Consider the following 21966-nt stretch of genomic DNA (forward strand, 5'->3'; position numbering starts at 1 on the left):
TCCCGGAGCCACGACGGAGATCAAAGGGACAGCGTGCCCCATCCTGGAACGGCTGACTGTTTGGGAGAACCAGCTCCGGTGAGAACACCGAGGGATGCGGGCTTTCCTGGGCGGGAGGGCAAGCGGCCGGAGTCCCTGCCTTCCTCCTTCCCAGGCCAGCTGGCAGAATTGGGGAGGCGGTCCCCTCAGGCCGCGGCGGCTGGCGTCCCCACCACGCGAGGCCCCCCGGACCACCTGAAAGAGTTGGGTCAGAAATCCCCAGACTGCGGAAAACGGTGACCAGGGGGTCCCTTTCAAACACGTGACTCCCCTGTCCGCCTGGGAACAGTGCACTCTCACGGGCTGCGATAGCTGGTGCCCTTCCGCCACGCTTGGCGCCCCGGGCCGACTAGGAAATTTGGTTGGGCACTCTCACGTGCTGCGGCGGCCGGCGACCCTCCCCGCGTTCGGACCCCCGGGCCGGCTGGCACTCTTCCAAGACGCTTCGGCTGCCAAACCTCCCCTACAGCGAGAGTTTTCCAGAGTTAAAGGACCCACAGCAACTTTTACTGGTGGATCCCGTAGACAAACGTGTGCCACGAGCGCCACCTACTGGGCAGGATAAGAAAAACAGAACCCAGAGATTTCACAGAAAAATCTTACAACCTGTGGGGTCGAACACCCGGGGAAATCTGACTAAATGCCCAGACGCCAGCAGAAGATAACGGATCACGCTCAGAAAATTGAAAATACGGCGCAGTCAAAGGAACAAACCAATAGTTCAAATGAGATACAGGAGCTGAAACAACTAATGCTGAATATACGAACAGAAATGGAAAACCTCTTCAAAAACGAAATCGATAAATTGAGGGAGGACATGAAGAAGACACGGGCTGAACATAAAGAAGAAATAGAAAAACTGAAAAAACAAATCACAGAGCTTATGGAAGTGAAGGATAAAGCAGAAAAGATGGAAAAAACAATGGATACCTAAAATGATAGATTTAAAGAGAAAGAAGATAGAATTAGTGATTTGGAGGATGGAACATCTGAATTCCAAAAAGCAACAGAAACTATAGGGAAAAGAATGGAAAAACTTGAGCAGGGGATCAGGGAACTGAATGACAATATGAAGCGCACAAATATACGTGTTGTGGGTGTCCCAGAAGGAGAAGAGAAGGGAAAAGGAGGAGAAAAACTAATGGAAGAAATTATCACTGAAAATTTCCAAACTCTTATGAAAGACCTAAATTTGCAGATCCAAGAAGTGCAGCGCACCCCAAAGAGAATGGACCCAAATAGGCGTTCTCCAAGACACTTACTAGTTAGAATGTCAGAGGTCAAAGAGAAAGAGAGGATCTTGAAAGCAGCAACAGAAAAACAGTCTGTCACATACAAGGGAAACCCAATAAGACTATGTGTAGATTTCTTAGCAGAAACCATGGAAGCTAGAAGACAGTGGGATGATATATTTAAGTTACTAAAAGAGAAAAACTGCCAACCAAGACTCCTATATCCAGCAAACTTGTCCTTCAAAAATGAGGGAGAAATTAAAACATTCTCAGACAAAAAGTCACTGAGAGAATTTGTGACCAAGAGACCAGCTCTGCAAGAAATACTAAAGGGAGCACTAGAGTCAGATACAAAAAGACAGAAGAGAGAGATATGGAGAAGAGTGTAGAAAGAAGGAAAGTTAGATATGATACATATAATACAAAAGGCAAAATGGTAGAGGAAAATATTATCCAAACAGTAATAACACTAAATGTTAATGGACTGAATTCCCCAATCAAAAGATATAGACTGGTAGGATGGATTAAAAAACAGGATCCTTCTATATGCTGTCTACAGGAAACACATCTTAGACCCAAAGATAAATACAGGTTGAAAGTGAGAGGTTGGGAAAAGATATTTCATGCAAATAACAACCAGCAAAGAGCAGGAGTGGCTATACTAATAGCCAACAAATTAGACTTCAAATGTAAAACAGTTAAAAGAGACAAAGAAGGACACTATATACTACTAAAAGGAACAATTAAACAAGAAGACATAACAATCATAAATATTTATGCACCAAACCAGAATGCCCCAAAATATGTGAGGAATACACTGCAAACACTGAAAAGGGAAATAGACACATATACCATAATAGTTGGAGACTTCAATTCACCACTCTCATCAATGGACAGAACATCTACACAGAGGATCAATAAAGAAATAGAGAATCTGAATATTACTATAAATGAGTTAGACTTAACAGACATTTATAGGACATTACATCCCACAACAGCAGGATACACCTTTTTTTCAAGTGCTCATGGATCATTCTCAAAGATAGACCATATGCTGGGTCACAAAGCAAGTCTTAACAAATTTAAAAAGATTGAAATCATACACAACACTTTCTCGGATCATAAAGGAATGAAGTTGGAAATCAATAATAGGCGGAGTGCCAGAAAATTCACAAATACATGGAGGCTCAACAACACACTCTTAAACAACAAGTGGGCCAAAGAAGAAATTGCAAGAGAAATTAGTAAATACCTAGAGGCGAATGAAAATGAAAACACAACATATCAAAACTTATGGGACGCAGCAAAGGCAGTGCTAAGAGGGAAATTTATTGCCCTAAATGCCTTTATCAGAAAAGAAGAAAAGGCAAAAATGCAGGAATTAACTGTCCACTTGGAAGAACTGGAGAAAGAACAGCAAACTAATCCCAAAGCAAGCAAAAGGAAAGAAATAACAAAGATTAGAGCAGAAATAAATGAAATTGAAAACATGAAAACAATAGAGAAAATCAATAAGACCAGAAGTTGGTTCTATGAGAAAATCAATAAGATTGATGGGCCCTTAGCAAGATGACAAAAAGAAGAAGAGAGAGGATGCAAATAAATAAGATCAGAAATGGAACAGGAGACATAACTACTGACCTCACAGAAATAAAGGAGGTAATAACAGGATACTATGAACAACTTTACGCTAATAAATACAACAATTTAGATGAAATGGATGGGTTCCTGGAAAGACATGAACAACCAACTTTGACTCAGGAAGAAATAGATGACCTCAACAAACCAATCACAAGTAAAGAGATTGAATTAGTCATTCAAAAGCTCCCTAAGAAACGTCCAGGACCAGACGGCTTCACATGTGAATTCTATCAAACATTCCAGAAAGAATTAGTACCAACTCTCCTCAAACTCTTCAAAATAATCGAAGTGGAGGGATAGCTACCTAATTCATTCTATGAAGCCAACATCACCCTCATACCAAAACCAGGCAAAGATATTACACAAAAAGAAAACTACAGACCAATCTCTCTAATGAATATAGATGCAAAAATCCTCAATAAAATTCTAGCAAATCGTATCCAACAACACATTAAAAGAATTATACATCATGACCAAGTAGGATTCATCCCAGGTATGCAAGGATGGTTCAACATAAGAAAATCAATTGATGTAATACACCACATCAACAAATCAAAGCAGAAAAATCACATGATCATCTCAATTGATGCAGAGAAGGCATTTGACAAGATTCAACATCCTTTCCTGTTGAAAACACTTCAAAAGATAGGAATACAAGGGAACTTCCTTAAAATGATAGAGGGAATATATGAAAAACCCACAGCTAATATCACCCTCAATGGGGAAAAATTGAAAACTTTCCCCCTAAGATCAGGAACAAGACAAGGATGTCCACTATCACCACTATTATTCAACATTGTGTTAGAAGTTCTAGCCAAAGCAATTAGACAAGAAAAAGAAATACAAGGCATCAAAATTGGAAAGGAAGAAGTAAAACTACCACTGTTTGCAGATGATATGATACTATACATCGAAAACCCGGAAAAATCCACAACAAAACTACTAGAGCTAATAAATGAGTACAGCAAAGTAGCAGGCTACAAGATCAACATTCAAAAATCTGTAGCTTTTCTATACACTAGTAATGAACAAGCTGAGGGGGAAATCAAGAAACAAATCCCATTTAAAATCGCAACTAAAAGAATAAAATACCTAGGAATAAATTTAACCAAAGAGACAAAAAACCTATATAAAGAAAACTACAAAAAACTGCTAAAAGAAATCACAGAAGACCTAAATAGATGGAAGGGCATACCGTGTTCATGGATTGGAAGACTAAATATAATTAAGATGTCAATCCTACCTAAACTGATTTACAGATTCAATGCAATACCAATCAAAATCCCAACAACTTATTTTTCAGAATTAGAAAAACCAATAAGCAAATTTATCTGGAAGGGCAGGTGCCCCAAATTGCTAAAAACATCTTGAGGAAAAAAAACGAAGCTGGAGGTCTCGCGATGCCGGACTTTAAGGCATATTATGAAGCCACAGTGGTCAAAACAGCATGGTATTGGCATAAAGATAGATATATCGACCAATGGAATCTAACAGAGTGCTCAGATATAGACCCTCTCATCTATGGACATTTGATCTTTGATAAGGCAGTCAAGCCAACTCACCTGGGACAGAACAGTCTCTTCAATAAATGGTGCCTAGAGAACTGGATATCCATATGTAAAAGAATGAAAGAAGACCCGCATCTCACACCTTATACAAAAGTTAACTCAAAATGGATCAAAGATCTAAACATTAGGTCTAAGACCATAAAACAGAGGAAAATGTAGGGAGATATCTTATGAATCTTACAACTGGAGGTGGTTTTATGGACCTTAAACCTAAAGCAAGAGCACTGAAGAAAGAAAGAAAGAAATGGGAGCTCCTCAAAATTAAACACTTTTGTGCATCAAAGAACTTCACCAAGAAAGTAGAAAGACAGCCTACACAATGGGAGATAATATTTGGAAATGACATATCAGATAAAGGTCTAGTATCCAGAATATATAAAGAGATTGTTCAACTCAACAACAAAAAGACAGCCAACCCAATTACAACATGGGAAAAAGACTTGAACAGACACCTACCAGAAGAGGAAATACGGATGGCCAAGAGGCACATGAAGAAATGCTCAATGTCCCTGGCCATTAGAGAAATGCAAATCAAAACCACAATGAGATATCATCTCACACCCACCAGAATGGCCATTATCAACAAAACAGAAAATGACAAGTGCTGGAGAGGATGCGGAGAAAGAGGCACACTTATCCACCATTGGTGGGAATGTCAAATGGTGCAACCACTGTGGAAGGCAGTTTGGCAGTTCCTCAAAAAGCTGAATATAGAATTGCCATACGACCCAGCAATACCATTGCTAGGTATCTACTCAAAGGACTTAAGGGCAAAGACACAAACGGACATTTGCACACCAATGGTTATAGCAGCGTTATTTATAATTGCAAAGAGATGGAAACAGCCAAAATGTCCATCAACAGAAGAATGGCTAAATAAACTGTGGTATATACGTACGATGGAATATTATGCAGCTTTAAGACAAGATAAACTTATGAGGCATGTAATAACATGGATGGACCTAGAGAATATTATGCTGAGTGAGTCCAGCCAAAAACTAAAGGACAAATACTGTATGGTCCCACTGATGTAAACGGACATTCGAGAATAAACTTGAAATATGTCATTGGTGACAGAGTTCAGCAGGAGTTAGAAACAGGGTACGATAATGGGTAATTGGAGCGGAAGGGATACAGACTGTGCAACAGGACTAGATGCAAAAACTCAAAAATGGACAGCACAATGATGCCTAGTTGTAAAGTAATCATGTTGGAACACTGAATGAAGCTGCATCTGAGCTATAGGGTTTTTTTGTTGTTGTTTTTTACTATCATTACTACTTTTATTTCTTTTCTCTATATTAACATTTTATATCTTTTTCTGTTGTGTTGCTAGTTCCTCTAAACCGATGCAAATTTACTAAGAAACGATGATCATGCATCTATGTGATGATGTTAAGAATTACTGAGTGCATATGTAGAACGGTATGATTTCTAAATGTTGTGTTAATTTCTTTTTTTATTTTTATTTTTTTTCTTTTTTTCTTTCTTTCTGTTAATAAAAAAATAAAAAAATAAAAATAAAATAAAATAAAATAAAAAGTTAAACAGGATGAAAAATGCTTCCTTAAACAGGATGAAAAATGCTTCCTGTTCACTCACATCCTTGAAATATCAATTCACAGTTAAAGAAATCATAACTGTGAGCTCGTTCAACTTCCTGAAAACTTTTAATATTGTAATTAGCAGAATAGATTTTAGACAAATGTTAATTCCTTTTCCTCCATCCAGAGATCTTTGGGCCAGGGAACCTAAATTACAAAAGCCAAATTTCCAGAGAAAGCTAAAAACTATATTTATTTGAGTAAAATACTAATGTAGAAAAAAACCAAATCATTATTCAAATCAGTTTTCTGGAAATTAAGCAAAATTTTAAAAAAGATATTTTAATGAAAAATAAGTTTAAAAATCAGATTATGATGTAAACATTGCAATACTAGTAGGTTTTTTAAATCAGAAACATGTATCAAGAGACTAAGAAAGTCTTCTTGACCAAAAGAGGGAACAGATAAATAAGATAAAATAAAGTTTTCAGTGGCTCAGAGATTTTAGAGTTGAGAGGTTACCCTGAAGGTTATGTTTTCACACTATATAGATATCCCTTTTTAGTTTATGGTGCATTGGTGTGGCTAGAGAGAAGGACCTGAATCTGTTGACTATGTTCCAGTGCCTTGATTCTTGAAGACAATTGTATAAAGATAAAACTCTTACAAGCTGACTGGGATTGTGAAAACCTTGTGACTGTTGCTCTTTTTATTCAGGGTATGGACAGATGAGTAAAAAAATATAGATAAAAAAATAAATAAATAATAGGGGGGACAAAGGTTAAAATAAATTGGGTAGACGGAAATTTTAGTGGTCAATGAGAGAGAGGGGTAAGGGGTAGGGTATGTATGAGGTTTTTTTTTTTTTATTTCTTTTCCTGGAGTGATATAAATGTCTAAAAAAAAAATCATGGTGATGAATACACAACTATGTGATGATACTGTGAGCCACTGATTGTACATCATGTATGGAATGTAGGCGTGTGATGATTTATCAATAACAATATGTCTTTTAAAACTGATGCACGTAAGGACTTCGTGAAGATGGCTAACTAGAGTAACTCAAGATTAGCCCTGCTCCACGGAAAAGTCACAGAAAGGACAGGAGGCAGCAATTCGGGAGTGTGCTAACCTGGGAGAGCCTTCTGCACCACATATAGCAGCCCTGGTTGCAGAGGCAGAGGAACTGAGAGGCAGAAAGCCGGAGACTGGTACAGAGGCATGGAACCTGCGGGAGTGCACAGACAGGAACGCAGGACTAGGAAGTAAGCCAGGCCACATTCCTTGGACGCACTACCCTCACCAGCACAGCCCCATGCCCGGCAACTCAACCCACACCCCACACACTTGAATCCATCACCCGCTACCTTCCCGGCCGCCCAGGCACCCCAACCCACCAGCCGCCAGTGCACATACCTGCCCAACACCCTCACCCCAGGTGCAACCCAAGCCACCTCTCCTGCACATCTCCAAGCACTACCTCCCCCTCCCTGTTCCCTGCAGGCTGTTGCCAGCGCATAAAAGTTGCTGGCACTAACCTCTACACCGAGGCTACCCCCACCTCCTCCAATAGTGTTGTAGAGCCTCACCCAGCCCTTCCTGAGCTCAGCACATCCATTTATGGCAATCCCAGATCCACGTTTGAACATGGGCCCCCCAATCACATTATTCAGCTCTGGGAACTGCACTATACAGCAGTCCTAGAACTGCACATGTGCATATCCCTCAGCCTCACTTACCAGCACTGAGAAACTACCTCCCTGCGCAGCCAGGTCATATCTGCCCCCAATCCATGAAGCCATAATGCTGACCTGCTACCACAGCTCTACGTATGCATACAAGGGGTCCAGTGCCTTAGACCAGAGCATACCAGGAATAAGCCCTCCTGACCAGTGCACCAGTACAGCTACCTCCTCTCTGGCTGCTGGGAGCCCATGTTCAGAAGCATCAGCGTAACATCCCCAACCTGCACCCGTATCTGTCCTGAAACAAATCACTTTACTGAGTTCTCCACCCCATGCCCTGCTCCCTGCTGTACAAACATCCTGCAAACACAAGGCCTTGGACTACTAAAAGAAATCAACTCCCAAAATAAATCAATCAAGATATTTAAATACCACAAAGATAGCATAAGATCACTAAGCATATCACAATGCAGACAGATACAGCCCTGCCTAATGACAAAATTAAAACACCAGAGGAGACACGAACACCTATGAATCAAAGATGTTCATACAACTCTACTTAAAAAAATAAATGGGATCACAAATGGCATAAAGGAGATCAAGCAGACAGGAGAAGAGCACAAAGAGGAATTTGAAAGAATAAACAGAAAAACAGCAGAAACCACAGAGATTAAAGACTTTGTTGACCAAATAAAAAACATACTACAGGCACACAATACCAGATTTGAAGAAAAGAAGAAGGAATAAGTGGTATAGAGGACAGGATCATTGACTTTGAAAGCTCAAAACAGCAAATGGCAAAAAAGATGGAAAAAATTGAATAGGAATTCAGGGAAATGACAGACAAAACAAAGTGTACAAATATAAGAACCACTGGTGTCCCAGAAAGAGAAGAGAGGAGTAAAGGGCTAGGAAGAATAGTTGAGGATATAATGGGGGAAAACTTCTCAACCTTCATAAAGGACATAAATATACAAGTCAAAGAAGCCCAAAGAACTCCAAACAGAATAAATCCAAATAGACCTTCCCCAAGGCACATACTAATCAATCTGTCAAATGTTGAAGAGAAGCAGAAAATCAAGAAGGCAGCAAGAGAAAAACAATCTACTACATAAAAGGGAAATCAAATAAGACTGAGTTCAGACTACTCAACTAGCACCCTGCAGGCGAGAAGGTAGTGGTAGGATATATTCAAGATCTTGAAACAGAAAGAGTTCCTGCCAAGAATTCTGTACCCAGCCAAATTCTTCTTTAAAACTGAGGGAGAGATTAAAGTTTTCACAGACAAAGAAGTCGTGAAAGAATTTGTCAAGAGACAAGCCCTAAAAGAAATACTAAAAGGAGTTCAGACAACTGAAAAAAAAGGCAAGACAGGGAGGTCTGGGGGAGAGCACAGAATTGAAGAGTACCACTAAGGGCAATTTAAATAATACAAAGAGAAAGAGGGAAAGAATATATAGATCAGACAAATAAAATAAAAAAGATAAAATGGTAGAATCAAGAATCACCTTTTCAGTAATAACTTTGAATGCTAATGTACTAAATTTACCAATTAAAAGATACAGATTGGCAGAATGAATTAAGAAATAAAATCCAGATATATGCTGCCTACAAGAGACTTATCTTAGACACAAGGATACAAATAGACTGAAAGTGAATGGATGGAAAAAGATGCTCCATACAAGTTATAACCAAAAAAAAGCAGGAGTAGCTATACTAGTATCAGGCAAAATAGACTTTAAATGTAAAGACACCATAAGAGACAAAGAAGGGCACTATATACTAATTAAAGGGTCAATTCACCAGGAAGATATAACAATCATAAATGTTTATGCTCAGAATCAAGACACTCCAAAGTAAATGAGGTGGGCATTAGCAAAATTGAAAGAAGCAATAAATGTTTCAATAATAATAGCAGGAGACTTCAATACACCACTCCTCTCTATAGATAGAACAATCAGAAAGAAAATCAACAAGGTAATAAAGAAGTTAAATAACTTGATAAATGAATTATATCTAACAGACATAGATAAGTCATTGTACCCCAAAACACAAGGTTATACATTTTCTCTAGTGCTCATGGAACAACTCCAGAATAGAACATATCCTGGGACACAAAAGAGGTCTTGAAAAATTTTAAATTATTGAAATTATTCAAAGCGCTTTCTCCAATCACAATAGGATGACGCTGGATCTCAATAACCACCAAAGACTGAGAACATTCACAAATATATGGAGACTAAATAACACACTCTTAAACAACCAGTGGGTCAAGGAAGAAATTGCTAGGGAAGTCAGTAGCTATCTGGAGATGGATGAAAATGAGAATACAATTTATCAGAATTTATGGGATGCAGCAAAGGCTGTGCTGAGGGGGAAATTTATTGCCCTATATGCCTATATTAAAAAACAAGAAAGAGCAAAAATCCAGGACTTGACAGCAAACCTGGAGGAACTTGAGAAAGAACAGTAAACTCAACAAAAGCAAATACAAGAAGAGAAATAACAAAGATTTAAAAAGAGCTAAATGAATTAGAGAACAAAAGAACAATAGAACGAATCAATAAAACCAAAAGTGGGTTCTTTGAGAAAATCAATAAAATTGATGGGCCACTACCAAGACTGACAAAGAAAAAGAGAGAGGATAAAGAAAATCAGAAATGAGAAGCGGTACGTTACCACAGACCCTGAAGAAATAAAAGAAATCATAAGAGGATAGTATGAACAACTGTATGCCAACAAACTAGACAACTTAGATGAAATGGACAAATTCTTGGAGACACACAAATAAGCTACACTGACTCAAGAAGAAATAGATTTCAACAAACCAATCACAAGTAAAGAGATTCAATCAGTCATCAAAAATCTTCCTACTAGGAAAAGCCCAGGACCAAATGGCATCAGAGGGGAATTTTATCAAACATTCCAGAAAGAACTAACATCAATCCTATTCAAACTTTTCCAAAAAATTGAGGGAAAAGCAACTCTATCTAATTCATTTTATGAAGCTAATATAATTTTAATACCCAAACCGGGAAAAGATGCTATAAGAAAGGCAAACTACAAGCCAGTCTCCCTAATGAACATAGATGCAAAAATTCTCAATAAAATATTAGCAAATTGAATCCAAAGCTTTCCCCGTAAGATCAGGTACAAGACAAGGATGACCACTGTCACCACTATTATTCAACATTGTGCTAGAAGTCATAGCTAGAGCAATCAGGCAGGACAAAGAAATAAAAGGCATCCAAATTGGAAAGGAAGAAGTAAAACTCTTGTTATTTGCAGATGATATGATACTATACTTGGAAGATCCTGAGAAATCTACAGCAGAGTTACCTGAGCTAATAAACAAATTCAGCCAGATGGTGACATAAAAAAATTAATACTGAAAAATCACTAACATTTCTACACACAAACAATGACCTAGCTGAGAAGTCAGTGGAGGAAAAAAATTCCATTCAAAATAGCAACCAAAAGAATCAAATACTTAGGAAAGAACTTTATTAGGGTCATAAAGCACTTGTACACAGAAAACTACATAACATTGCTAAAATAAATCAAAGGAGATCTAAATAAGTGGAAAGACATTCCCTGCTCATGAATAGGAAGGCTAAATATAGTTAAGATGTCAATTCTCCCCAAATTCATCTACAGATTCAACACAGTACCAATCAAAATTCCAACAACCTACTTTGAAGATTTGGAAAAGCTAACTACCAAATTCATCTGGAAGGGAAAGAGACCCCAAATAGCAAAAAGCATCCTAAAAAAGAAAAATGAAGTGGGAGGATTGACACTCTCTGACTTTAAAACCTATTATAAAGCCACAGTGGTCAAAACACACTTGGGACTGGCACAAAGCAGAAGCATTAGCCAATGGAATCGAACTGAGAGTGCAGAAATAGACTACCAAATATACGGTCAACTGATTTTTGACAAAGCCCCCAAATCCTCTGAACTGGGACAAAATAGTCTTTTCAATATTTGGCATAGAAAAACTGGATAGCAATAGCCAAGAGAATGAAAGAGGACCCCTATCTTACACCCTATGCAAAAATCAACTCAAAGTGGATCAAACACCTAAATATAAGAACTAGCACCATAAAGCTTCTAGAAGACAATGTAGGGAAACATCTTCAAGACCAAGTACTGGAGGTAGCTTCTTAAACTTTACACCCAAAGCAAAAGCAACAAAGAAAAAATAGATAAATGGGAACTCCTCAAAATCAAATGCATCTGCATCTCAAAAGACTTTGTCAAAAAGGTGAAGGGGAACCAACTCAATTGGGAAAAAACGTTTGGAAATCACATATCAGACAAATGTTTAATTTCCAGTACATACAAAGAAATCATACAACGCAACCACAAAACAACAACCAACCCAATTATAAAATGGCCTAAAGATATGAATAGGCATTTTTCTAAAGAGCAAATACAGATGGCTCAAAAGCACATGAACAGATGCTCATTTTCACTGGCTATAAGGGAAATGCAGATCAAGACTACAATGAGATACCACCTCACACTTATAAGAATGGCTGCTATTAAACAAACAGGAAACTATAAATGTTGGAGAGGATGTGGAGAAACAGACACTTACGCACTGCTGGTGGGAATGTATAATGGTGCAGCCACTATGGAAGAATGTTTGGCGGTTCCTTAGGAAACTAAATATGTGGAAAGACATTCCCTGCTCATGACAGTATCTATATTTTAGAACCACACATACTCTTTGAGACAAATGGAAGAGTTTTATTTGATATGGAACTGAAATCTTCTTTAGTGCATAATCCAATTCAACCTATCTGTATAGCTCATTTGAACAACTGGAAACAAAGGAAGCACAGAATAAGAAAGAGGTCCTTTAATCTTGTATATATTATTGTAATGCCTGGAAACATCCTAGAGTATATTAAGCAGATAACCAAAAAGTATTGGCAAAGTTCCCTGAGGGAGGGGAGAAAGAATATGGAGCTATTAAACCTTACCATCAGGGAATCCCCTAATACTGTGTCAAACTTTAGGGATATCCAAATCAATAGGCCATGCCATCGATCATGAGGCTTACTCTTGTGAAGCTTATGTAGGGAGTGGAGAAGTTTAGACTACCTGTAGACATGCCTAAGAGTTACTTCTGGAGGACTTCTGTTGTTGCTCAGATGTGGCCCCAGTCTCTTTGACCCCAACTCTGCAAGTGAAATCATTGCCCTCCCCGCTACATGGGACATGACATCCAGGGGTGAAAGTCTCCCCGGTGATGTGGGAGATGACTCCCAGGGATGAATCCAGACTGGGCACCATGGGATCAACAACTCCATCCTGACTAAAAGGGGGAAAAGAAGTGTAATTAATAAAGTATCAGTGGCAGAGAGAGTTCAAATAGAGTCAAGAGGCTACTCTAGAGGTTGCGGTTATGCAAGCCTCAGGTAGACTTTGCTACCTATCATAACCTGCTAATGCCCAACCAGGACCATTCCAGTCAATCCTAACAAACACCTAGGGCAATATATAAGAGTCCACAAGGGTTCCAGGCACTAGAAACCTACAACCTCCAGATGGGCCCCTGGTCCAGAGAAGTCCTGAAACCTAGCCCAGCCTCTCCAGAACATCAAATAATTCCATCTCCCTACTCCATATTAGTGACAGACCCTTCCAATATCAAAAAGTTAGAATGGCCATAGCCCAAACACCCCTAAAGAGAGGTATGGAAAGATCAAAGGTGATGGTGGAATTATACATAGAAGATAGGACTTAACAAATGAAAATGAATGCTGAATCATTAAATTGATATCTCTTTTAGTCTCCAGTATTTTAGAGCAGCTAGAAGTAAAAGCCTAAAATTGTGAAATTGCAACCCATGTCAAAGTCTGAAATACGTCCTACAACTAATTGTTGTGCTGTGCTTTGAAATGTATAGCTTTTTTGTATATATACATTATTTTTCACAAAAAAAGTTGATTGTGATGATAAAAAAGTATTTAAGCCCTCTAGCCTCCTATATTCTGGAGCAGCTAGAAGGAAAAGTACAAGAGGATCGTATGATTGCCCATGACAAACTCTAGAATCTGTCCTGTAACCACTTGTTGAAGAGTGCTTAGAAAACTATTGCTTTTTTATTTCTTTGCTTTGCATATATGTTAAACTATAAAATAAAAAAAAGTTTTAAAAAAATGAGATGCATTAGCTCTGAAATCTTTATGTTTTCCAAAGAGGGATCATATCCTAAACAAAAGCTTTTACACGCTGCTGGATTTCATCACTAAAATTAAAAGGTCTACATTTTTCTAAACTCTTATAGTAGTCTAATAAGTTTCATATCTGTGAGTACACTTATTATCATTTAATTTTTTTCTTTCAGAAATACTATAATTTATTTTTCTGTATCAAAAAGTCATCCTTATGTAACAAAAGATCTTCTTACAAGAAGAAATACATTATTTCAGATCATAAATAGTCATTAAACATGCAACTGTTGACAACTTAAAAAAACAACAGTGGTATTTTCCATCAGTGCTGAAAACAAACCTCCTTAGGCTTTATTTACAGGATATTATAGTACTCAAACACGAAAAAATTGTCTAGAAGTAGACAATAATGTTTGTGATATTATAGTATTCAAACACGAAAAAATTGTCTAGAAGTAGACAATAATGTTTGTGAAGGCAGACCACCTATACAAAAATAAATAAGGTATCTTTTCATATGCGTACGTATTGTGGGGAATGTTAATATTGGCATGTCAAGCACAAAGTTTCAACAAAAAAAGGGGCAAGCAAAAAAGTAACAAGCTCACATACTGAGTTCCCTTTCCCTTTTGCCATGATGTGCCCATTATACACTAGTCCCAAATGTGAATTCAGCAAATGCCTTGATGCTAAGTTATCACTGTGATGGTGATTTAGGAACCCAGTGGAACTCAGGTGAACATAAATAAATAAGGACAGACCCTCATGATTACCCCCTCCCTGGAGTTATTATTGCATTTCTCCTCTGAAGACAGAGCCTGGAATCCTGGTGGGTTGTGAAGACACCTCCCATGGCCTTTTAGCAGCTGGGAGAGGTCGTGATGATGGCTCTGAAGGTAGCTCAGCACACTGTTCCTGGAGTGAACAGCTATAGAGACTGGGAAGTTGAAGACGGTGGTGGTGGAGGTACTTGGTCCAACACAGTAAGGGCAGGGCTCCCGGCCTCTACAGAGCAGTGCAGGGCCAGGACTTGGGACTTGAACTCCAACAGCTGGTCCACTAAGCTGAAGCTGGGGGGAGATGGTGCTTTTCCTTTGCTTCATAAACTCAAATGCCTCGTCCAGCTTGACTCAGTTAGTCCTCATGAGGTAAGCAAGGCAGATAGTGGCTGAGCAGGAAATGCCTGCTGGCAGTGAGAAAATACCCTTCTTCCAGCATTCTTGATGGAATCTATGAGGTCAATCGCCTCACTGAACCAGGAGCTGATATCTGCCGTCTGGTTATCCTCTACAGGGATGCTTTCATATTGGTAGTGCCCCTCAAAATGGTTGGGGCAATTGGCCGCGACACTGATCAAGGTGGTGATGCCAAGACATCCAACATGTCCTTACGGGAAACGTGGCAGGCACTGCTCAGGTACAAAAATGGCAGGATCCTTACTGGGCCACCCTGGTCATAGAGCAGGGTGCAGCGGGAAGTGAATTCAGATTACAACTGTTGGGGAGGCTAGTACTCAAGGGGAGGCTGAGCTCCAAGGGGGTCAACTGTTTGCTGCAGAGCTCCAGACAAGAAGCTGGAAAAGCTTTGTATCCTTCTTTGACAAGGAAGACTTGGGTTGATATGCCTCATGGCAGAGCATGCCTGTGGCACCAGGCCAGAGACAGGGTGCCATCATGTGTGGCGCTTTCCAAGGCGGTGCAGCACCGGTCCAGCAGTGCCACCATGTGGTAGGTGCCGGCCAACAGATAGCTGCCCAGCTTAGTATTGAGGACGATGTGCTCCAGGCCTCTGGGGCCCTTGGCCCCATGACGCATGGTGGGGCTGAAGCACAGGGTTGACTGAGCCCGTGATGTTGCCTGAGTCAAAAGCAAAGAAGGAGCAGTGCCTGCATGCTGCGGCAACAGCATCTGCAGGCCTCCAGCGTCTAGGGAGCCCACATCTATGACTAAGGCTGGTCCCAGTGCCCACAGGGATCAGGTCTCTCCAAGGTTGGCTTCCAGGCTCTTTGCCCTCAGAGGTTCGGCGGGGGAAAGGGGGGGGGCGCACGTCTATTTCAGAGTTGAACTGTTATTTCAATTCTGAGATGCTGAGCTCTTCATTGTTTCTTGGAACTTCAGGTATTTGTGTGATACCAGAGATTCAGAGTTAGTGCTCTGAAGCTATGAAAATCAGCGTTACCCTATACAGTAACTGTTAAAGTTGAAAAGTGATCAGACTTTGACTACAGATATGAATGAAGCTTATCTGGATAAGACTAAGGTAATCAGAATACAGGGTAAAGGATGATATGGCCTATATTTTTTTTTCCTTTTTTTTTTTCATGGGCAGGCATCAGGAATCAAACCCATGTCTCCAGCATGGTAGGCAAGAATTCTGCCTCGCCCTGATCTATATTTTAAAACTCCAACTTCTGTGTAAAACCAAAGGAAAAGATGTTTATTTGGTGCAAAATTTATATTTTGGGTAGTGTATTATCTAATTTAACTTGTATGGTCACTTTATTCAAACCCCATAATTACATGGATTCTTGAATAGAAGTGAGATCTGTTGGTTTATACAGTTTAGTGTGATGCCTTGATACATCCCAGAATAATTTGGGAAGAGAATAAAAAAGTATTTGTGAGTCCCTTAAGGGATTGGGGAAATATATGGGAATATTAAATTTCCTCACCTGGGGAATTCTTGATATTCTTACAAAGCACTGGGGACTACCAATTTAATAGGCAAGCCCTTGATCTTGGGCCTGCCCTTATGAAACTTATTCCTACAAAGGAGAAGCTAAGCATATGTATAATTATACCTAAGAGTCACCCCCCAGAGAACATCTTTTGTTGCTCAGATGTGACCTCTCTCTAGAAGACAACTCAGCAGGTGAACTCACTGCCTCCCCACCCCCCAACTTGGGACATGACTCCCAAGGGTGTAAATCTCCCTGGCAACGATGAAATCCAGCCGTATGGGACTGAGAAAGCCTCTTGACCAAAAGGGGGTTAGAGAGAAATGAGGCAAAATAAAGTTTCAGTGACTGAGAGAGTTTAAACAGAGTCAAGAGGTTATCCTGGAAGTTATTCTTATGCATTATATAGATATTCCTTTTTATTTAATGGTATATTGGAATGGCTGGAGGGAAGTACTGAAACTGTTGAGCTGTGTTTCAATAGCCTTGATTCATGAAGATGATTGTCTAACTATATAGTTTTTACAACGTGACCGTCTGGTTGTCAAAACCTTGTGGCTGATACTCCCTTTATCCAGGGTATGGACAGCTAAGTAAAAAAAAAAAAAAAAAATACAGACAAAAATAAATAAATAATATGGGGGGATAAGGGGTTAAAAACAATTGAGGCGTTTGCAATACTAGTGATCAATGAGAGGGAGGGGTTAGGGGTATGGAATGTATGAGCTTTTTTTCTTTTCCTTTTTATTTCTTTTTCTGGAGTGGTACAAATGTTCTAAAAATGATCATGGTGACGAATGCACAACTATGTGATGATACTGTGAGGCACTAATTGTATACTTTGGATGGTCCGTATGATGCATGAAGACGCATCTCAATAAACATATTTTTTAAAAATAAAAAACTTAATTAAATTTTTTTAAAAAGTTCCTAATAATTGAAGCTCATTTAGTTCCTCTATTAAATGTCTTCTAGATGACAACTAATCAGATTTAATTATCTCTAAAAAATTATAAATAGCTAAGGGCTACTGGTTGACCCCAATCCAGCTAAGAAGTGACATCATAAATGCTAAAAATTCAGGAAAGTGTGATAAAGAAAATGATTACCTTCTTCAAAAGAGGTCACAATACAGTATAAAAGATGAGATATAAATAAAGCAATCAAGAAACATCTCTTCATGTTATATATAGAAATAAGTTACAAGTAATCATCATAGATACATATAATATGAATTTACTTCATTTTCCTATCCTTTCTTTCTTACATGCAAGTACATTTGACCACATTTTCTACACCACCACCCTACTCCAATCTTCAGGAAACTACAGAATTCTTGGTATGGTAATTAATAATCACAAGAGTTTTAAGATGACCTAAATATAAACCAGGGACCCCTAAAACCCAAATTTCCAGATTCAGCCTGACAGAGAAAGCAAGTTTATAAAAAATGGATTAATTGCCCTCTTCACACACAAAGGAGAACAATACCAAGAATTTTATCATCATCCTTATTATTATGGCACACAATACAAGTAAATATTTCTTTAATACACAACTGATTAGGCCCAAATAAAATTTTTCTATCTTCTGTTTACAGTGGAACTCCAAAATACCATATGATACATACAGGCTTATAAAAATTATAGACCAAAATGACCCTCTAAAACTATTTAAGACTGCTAGTAAAATTCTTACAACCTTAATATTGACACATAATGCTCTTCTTGTTTGGATTATAAAAGAACTATAAGGGAGCATCAAGTGAATTGCTATCTGCTTAAACTTCCAATTTAAACCCAAAAGTATTTTTCTAATTCTCTATTTAAGATCAAATGCTTATTCCATCACACCATCAATTATGGACCAGGTTTTAAATATATTTTTAACAACCTTATTAGGCAGATTACTAAAGCTACAATTGCAGTAATAATTGTATAGAATCAGGTGACAGCTTCTCTGGGAGAAATACCTAGTAACCTATTTTAAAGGGAATTTTTTTTTAAATGAAACTAAATTCAGAGAGATACTTACCTCGACAGTATTCCATTAAGATAAGCACTTCCCATACATTATCACTAATTGAATTAACAGCACAGTCCAAATAACCCACGATATTTTTGTGACCAGATAACTCTTTCTGTAAAACATAAAGAAATAAAATTAAGAAAACTGGAAAAAAAAAGCCACATAGTTAGCAATGGCTTGAAACCTAAATTAATGTATTTGAAGAACTGTGAAAAGCAGAAATCAGACATGAGTATGAAATCTGACATATTCCAACCAAAGACTTCAATGGAAATTTATTTGGATGTAACTGTCTATTTTAACAGGCAAATATTCAATGAATATTCATTGTGAAATTTACCCAGGAATAAAAGAAATGGGCCACCCATAAGTGACAGTCTCCAAATAACAGTGTACAAGATAGACTTTTGGGGATTAAGAATAAAATATTTGAACTGTTATTCATATTTATTTTTCTTAAGAAAATAAAGAAACTAAGCTCTAATGTTAATGAACTCACAGTTATACTTGTATTTATTTATCTTATACATATTGCAATTTGCATGTTTCAAGTTAGATTTGTGAATGTAGGTACTTTTAAGTAAATAATGTTAAAAACAAACACACTAAAAAGGTTTTCTGTATAGAAACCACAGATTAAAGATAATACTAAATAATATAATATTAAATTAAGGATAAAGATTAAAGATAATACTAAATAATACTAAAGAAAATATAAGAAAAAGAAATACCTGACATTTTGCTCATAGTACAAGATAGTTATCTGACTGAGGTCAAAATAATTATGATCTAATCAGTTTTATCTGGAAATTAAAAACAATTATCAAGAACACTATTTGAAATTAATTTCCATCCACTATCATTCATCTTAAACCTAGTTTTAACTGTGTAATGTAATTTGAGATGTTTACTAATGCCTTCTGAACATGTGAATAGTTTATAAATAAATAAATCTAAAATGGGGGGTGGGTCCTCAAAAAAGTTGGAAAACCACTACCTATCTAAAATAGTGATCTAAAGAACTGATCTCCCTACAATATCTAGTTTGAAAGCACAGGATTTGAGTGTTGCCACTCCTGCTGATTACTATATGTTATATGCCTCACAAATTATAAACACAAATACTGTTGAAAGGAAGCATCATAGCACCATAGTTCAGGATCAGGAATCTGTTCTAAGCTTAGAACAGTTCAAGAATTTGTTCTAAGCTTAGCCATTATTTAGGGTAAATCCTTTCACCCTTTGGCTAATAGTCTTACTTTTAAAAAGTAAACCTTAAAGCCTAATCACTCTAGTAGAGCTAAAGAGCAGAGATGACAAAAACAGAATTCTGAGAAGTCAGATTATACAAATGAGTCAAACTTCAAGCAACATGTGTATTGGTCATGTTAATACAAAGTAAGAAATCCTCCCTTAAGAGCTGAATAGGTAGGGCTGATATGAGATTCAAATGGGGGCTTTAATTAATACCAGCATTAAGTATCCACTATGCACTTGGCATAATATAAATTGTTTCTTTTATCAATTCATTTAATATTTTTACAACAAACCTTCACAAACCAAAACAAGGTATAAGAGGTGAACTCATGCATATATACATTAGTACAAAGTTATAAACACAGCCAGACATGTACTGGGACCATATATATATTAAAAGTTATACCTTTAATAGACCATTCTTGTTCTTATTCAATTAAACTATTACCATTGGCTGCCATTAGATTAAAATTACAATTTTAAAACCTGGTATTAAAAAATAGGTGGAACATGCTTTCTTTGATTCCAAGTTTTTTCTTGGATATTTTTTTCTTAGTATAAAAATGATAAATGAATATTACAGAAACATGTAAAAATGCATTTTTAACATTTCTATATTTCTAAATTCATTTATCAATCTTTTTACAAGTATATCATCCTCATGTCTCTTCCAAAAAAAATGTGATCCTACTGTATCAGACAGATTTGGCAGGCAATTTTTTCACTTAAAATAGTGTACCTTCTTTCCATTTTTTAAAAGACTATATAATATTATATTTTATTGATACATAATACTCTATTTAGCTTATTCCCTAGATTTGGTGTACAGATTATGCCTTTCAATCTTATTTTTTAAATTCATGACAATGAAATAATTGTTTAATCCAATTTTCTGAGACACCAAATTAGAATTGGGGAAGGGAGTTGGCAAGGTGAGGGGAGGAGAGAGAATGGGTACTAGAAATGTAATCTCTTGATACAAAAGGGCAAAATAAGCCTAAAGTAAATTTCAATTTAAAAGGATACATTTTTACCAGAAGTAGTTGGAAAAGTTATCTTAAACATTGCCAGGTGTCAATCAGAAAAATTAAAATTTAACTTCATGACTACTCATACCATGAAAATTAATAATTATTGCTAATTTTTTATAATATTCTACTCTTCTACAAAATTTTTACAAACACCTACACTCAAAAATAAAAATTTCTGAAACTGAAAACTGAAGCATATAGCTTTCTTTAATATATAACTTCCATATTTTATATTTAATTTCTGACTTATAGTCAAAATTGACATTCAAATCACTCTTCCTCAAATAAAACAAAATATGGCTACAAGTTTCTTTCCAACTCTATTCAATCTACCAAATTATATCTAATCAGAGAACTGGGTGGCCCTCAATCGCAAGAAAACAGCTTTTTAGATCAAAGTTGGATTAAAATATTAGCACTTGATAATATTATCTCCAGATTAAAAAAAAAAAAATAGCAGCCATGCAGAGCAACTCCAGAAAAGGAAGAAAACTTAATTTTGTAAATTTTTAACTGATTAATCTAGTTATTGAGAGTCACTGGTATTTTCTTTAGCAGTTTTATTAAAAGATTTTTAAATTTTCCTAATATTCAAAAAGAATTTTCCTTTGCTGATGGATACCTTGCCATAAATTGCAGACTATATAAAAAAAAAATCAGATTTACGGTATGATTTTTAAATTGAAAAGCAAACTAATTGTTTATGAATACAAGCATATTGTTGAATGTATAAAATATTCATGGGAATGGTAAACACCAAACTCAGGACATTATATTTTTTGGGGTAAGGTACAAGGATACAGCTGGGAGAGGAATACACAGGAGGCTTTAACTTTACCTGTAAGGTTTTATTTCTTAAGCTGGGTGGTAGGTAAATGGATGTTCATTACATAATTCAATAAATTTTGTATGTTCAAAATATTCCATAATTAAAATAGATTCAAAAAAGAAAAGAGAAGAGAAAGGAGAGGATCATGCCCACAGAACTACAGCAGCGGAAGGAGGAGAAAGGAAAGGAAGGGCCTGTATTTAGCCCTAAATATGATCATAAAAAACGTACAATACACACCAGATAA

At 37.2% G+C, this 21966-nt stretch overlaps 1 protein-coding gene and 1 pseudogene across 3 annotated transcripts in view; both read right to left on the reverse strand.

Moving 5' to 3' along the window:
- BMP2K (BMP2 inducible kinase) overlaps nucleotides 1–21966 on the reverse strand; it is a 205909-nt gene that overhangs the window by 95699 nt on the left and 88244 nt on the right. For all 3 annotated transcript variants that reach the window (XM_077143055.1, XM_077143053.1, XM_077143056.1), the window contains exon 3: nucleotides 18609–18714. In XM_077143055.1, the coding sequence (XP_076999170.1) occupies nucleotides 18609–18714 (106 nt within the window). The remainder of the gene's footprint in view (nucleotides 1–18608; nucleotides 18715–21966) is intronic.
- Nucleotides 3108–17863, reverse strand: LOC143668536 (dual specificity protein phosphatase 1 pseudogene; annotated as a pseudogene).

The sequence above is a fragment of the Tamandua tetradactyla genome, chromosome 24 (genome assembly GCF_023851605.1).
Source record: "Tamandua tetradactyla isolate mTamTet1 chromosome 24, mTamTet1.pri, whole genome shotgun sequence".
Taxonomy (NCBI): Eukaryota; Metazoa; Chordata; class Mammalia; order Pilosa; family Myrmecophagidae; genus Tamandua; species Tamandua tetradactyla.